The sequence below is a fragment of the Amblyraja radiata genome, chromosome 16 (genome assembly GCF_010909765.2).
Source record: "Amblyraja radiata isolate CabotCenter1 chromosome 16, sAmbRad1.1.pri, whole genome shotgun sequence".
In the NCBI taxonomy this organism is placed as follows: Eukaryota; Metazoa; Chordata; class Chondrichthyes; order Rajiformes; family Rajidae; genus Amblyraja; species Amblyraja radiata.
In genome coordinates this window covers 48839587-48843055 of record NC_045971.1, presented here as the reverse complement: position 1 = coordinate 48843055, position 3469 = coordinate 48839587, and the positions used below count along the sequence as shown (strand labels likewise).

The window sequence follows — 3469 nt, the reverse complement described above, 5'->3', positions numbered from 1 at the left end:
ATGTAAACGTACCGAGCAGAGTCAGTCATCTATGGGTCCCGGTCTGCATCAACGGTAAGATGAAATGAAAGCCTGAGCATCCTCGGGAGATGTTAACCGTCGCCTCTTTCCCTCCCCGGCCATGATGAACAGCTTGGCCGGATAATGAAGGGAGGGTTTGAGACCCAGGTTGTACAGCTCCTTCATGACGTCTCGATATGCAGAACGTTGTTCAACTATCTCGGGACAGTAATCTTCAAAAATGTGAATCGGGATATCTTTGTACTTCAGCTTACCCCTCTGCCTCCGAGCCTCACGCACCACCAACTCGCGGGTCTGGAATCTATGGAAGCAAACCACAACTGCTCTGGGTTTCCCACCAGGGCTTGGTTTGGCTGCTAGCGTGCGATGGGCTCGGTCTAGCTCCGGGGCTGATTCCAGTATGCGTTCGCCAAGTGTCTCGAGCAGGAGTTGAGAGAAAAAAGCTGTTGTTTGGGGGCCTTCGATGTTCTCGGGGAGGCCGACTATCCTTACGTTATTTCGGCGACTCCTGCCTTCCAGGTCGATAAGCTTAGACTTAAACTTGGCGTTCTCTTCGATGACCGTAGTTAGCATTATCTCCATAGCTCGCATGTCTTGGCTGGCAAATGTCTCTAATGACGAAAGACGCTGTTGTTGATCTAGAATAGTGGTCTGGATATTGTCCAGCTTCGTTTCCAGCTTGGTGAACGCTGCGTTGAATTCTGCCAGTAGCGATGCCTTGTGCTCTGTTAACAAGGCTGCTAGCGTAGCCATGATGGTGCTGGTCGACGAGTCTTCAATATTTTGCTCCTCTTTCTTTCTTCTGCCTGCCATCTTTACGATGTGGAGGAGTGCTGTCGATGGTGTTAAATATTTATGGTAGTTTTAAAACTTCGGCTGAGCTGTAATAACAGTTGAAGGTTAACAGATTGGGAGCTTGGAAAAAGTGCGACTACTCCAGCTTGTTGCTCCGCCTCCTCCTGAGCAAGGGCTAATATTAATACTGTTGATAAAATAAATAATTACACAAAGTCATTCAAAAGATAAGAATAGGAATAATATAAAATGAAATAATATAAAGGAAATGATAACTGTAAATTGGTGACCTTTCTCTGTGTTACTGTCCAGCACAGGCTCTCAGGTGAACAGTGAAAGCTGCTGAGTCTTTAAACACATTCCCGCACACGGGGCACGTTTCAAGGCAGGTGTGAGCTTTCTGCTGACGGAGATAAGAAAAGCTCTTCCCACAGTCAGGACATTTGTACGGCCTCTCTCCAGTGTGGGTCCGCTGGTGTTTGTGGAGGGTCCCTGCCCGTGCAAAGCTCTTCCCACAGTCAGGACATTTGTACGGCCTCTCTCCGGTGTGAGTCCGCTGGTGTCTGTGGAGGTTCCCTGAGAGTACAAAGCCCTTCCCACAGTCAGGACATTTGTACGGCCTCTCTCCGGTGTGGGTCTGCTGGTGTAGTTGGAGGTTCCCTGAGTCTGCAAAGCTCTTCCCACAGTCAGGACATTTGTATGGCCTCTCTCCGGTGTGGGTCCGCCGGTGTGGTTGGAGGGTCCCTGCCCGTGCAAAGCCCTTCCCACAGTCAGGACATTTGTACAGCCTCTCTCCGGTGTGGGTCCGCTGGTGTTTCCGGAGGGTCCCTGAGTCTGCAAAGCCCTTCCCACAGTCAGGACATTTGTATGGCCTCTCTCCGGTGTGGGTCCGCTGGTGTCTGTGGAGGGACCCTGCCTGTGCAAAGCCCTTCCCACAGTGAGGACATTTGTACGGCCTCTCTGCGGTGTGGGTCCGCTGGTGTATGTGGAGGTGCGCTACCTGCGTGAAACACTTCCCACAGTCAGGACATTTGTACGGCCTCTCTCCGGTGTGGGTCTGCTGGTGTCTGTCGAGGTCCCCTGCCCATGCAAAGCCCTTCCCACAGTGAGGACATTTGTACGGCCTCTCTCCGGTGTGGGTCCGCTGGTGTACGTGGAGGCTCTGCGCCTGCGTGAAACACTTCCCACAGTCAGGACATGTGTACGGCCTCTCTCCGGTGTGGGTCCGCTGGTGTACGTGGAGGTGCGCTACCTGCGTGAAACACTTCCCACAGTCAGGACATTCATGCCGCCTCTCCACTATTCGTCCTTGAATAGCACCTGATTTCCCAATTCCGTCAGATGGGGTGAACGGCCTCTGCCCACGTTGATGTTGTGAATCAGTGTTCACTCTGGAGGAAGAAGGTTGCCCAGTGGATGTTGGTCTGGGGGCTTCAGGATGCCTTCTTAAGTGCCTTGTGAGGAACTCCACTGTGCTAAATGCAACAGTGCAGTGAGGGCAGGGATGGCAGTCTCCTTGCATCACTCCATCTACCACTGGAGAAGGAAACAGAAATTATCACTTTCAGCAAAGAATCCACGCTCTGATTTGGAAGACAGATTAGTAAATGCTTCCGTGTTAATGGAGCTGCTCGGAGATGTTAAATGAAATAATTTACAGGCGTGTCTGGTGAAAGATTGTGGGAGGAGGAAGTTATCAATCACCAGATGATTCAGATAAAGACTCAAGGGAGATGGAATCTGTCTTTGATATCCCCCAATGAACAAGGTACACGTCAATAAGTTATTTACAATTCTTCTAACCCAGTGTGATAACTGGTTTGTTAAAATGGCCAAATGAAAAGCAAAGTGCAGATGTCAAATAACATCGTGAGCTGGGAGTTGCTGAGGATGACAGCAGGGTAAAGGGGCTGCCTGCATCTTTGTAAATGCTCAGTGATTCAGCGTGAGTTGCTCCAAGGATGTTTTGTATAAAATCAGTGAATCCACAATGTTTTTGTGCTTCTGACACCAGTGACATCATTCAGCACAATTCTCTGCTTCACTATTCTGTACATTTCTCATCCTTACTACAACTGCTGCTTTGTTTGTGATAATAGTTTCTGACGAGTCACTTTAAACACATGTCATTATTTGACAGTAAAACAATGAAAGTTTGATGCCATGGACCAATCCCTGTTGCAGGCAGGCAGGCGTACACTGGCCCTATCCCTGACCTCTATCTCCGTTACATTGACATCTCCTGCATCCATCCACAACTCATGGACTTCATTAACTTCACCACCAATTTCCATCCTGACCTCTAATTCACTTGGACCATCTTCCACACCTCCCTCCCCTTTCTAGATCTCACAGTCTCCATCACAGGCTGACATCTACAAACCCACAACTATCTCCACTACACTTCTTGCCCCCCTGCTTCCTGCAGACTCCATCCCCGACTCCTAATTCCTCCGTCTACGCCGCATCTGTGCCCAAGATGAGGGGCTTCCATACCACGACATCCCAGATGTCCTCATTCTTTAGGGCAGGGAGGGAGAGAGAGAGGGAAAGACGGAGAGGGAGAGAGGGGGAGAGGGGGAAGAAAGAGAGAGAGAGACCCGGAGAGAGGGGAGGGAGAGGGGGAGAGGGAGAGGGGGAGAGAGGGAGAAGG

General features: G+C 50.3%; 1 protein-coding gene across 1 annotated transcript; it reads right to left on the bottom strand.

The window, feature by feature from the left end:
• Nucleotides 1-1061: 1061 nt before the first annotated feature.
• LOC116982203 (zinc finger protein 664-like) lies at nucleotides 1062-2364 on the bottom strand. Its single transcript, XM_033035500.1, has one exon. It carries the CDS (start codon nucleotides 2336-2338, stop codon nucleotides 1118-1120), a length of 1221 nt encoding a protein of 406 aa, XP_032891391.1. The 5' UTR covers nucleotides 2339-2364; the 3' UTR covers nucleotides 1062-1117.
• Nucleotides 2365-3469: the final 1105 nt, after the last annotated feature.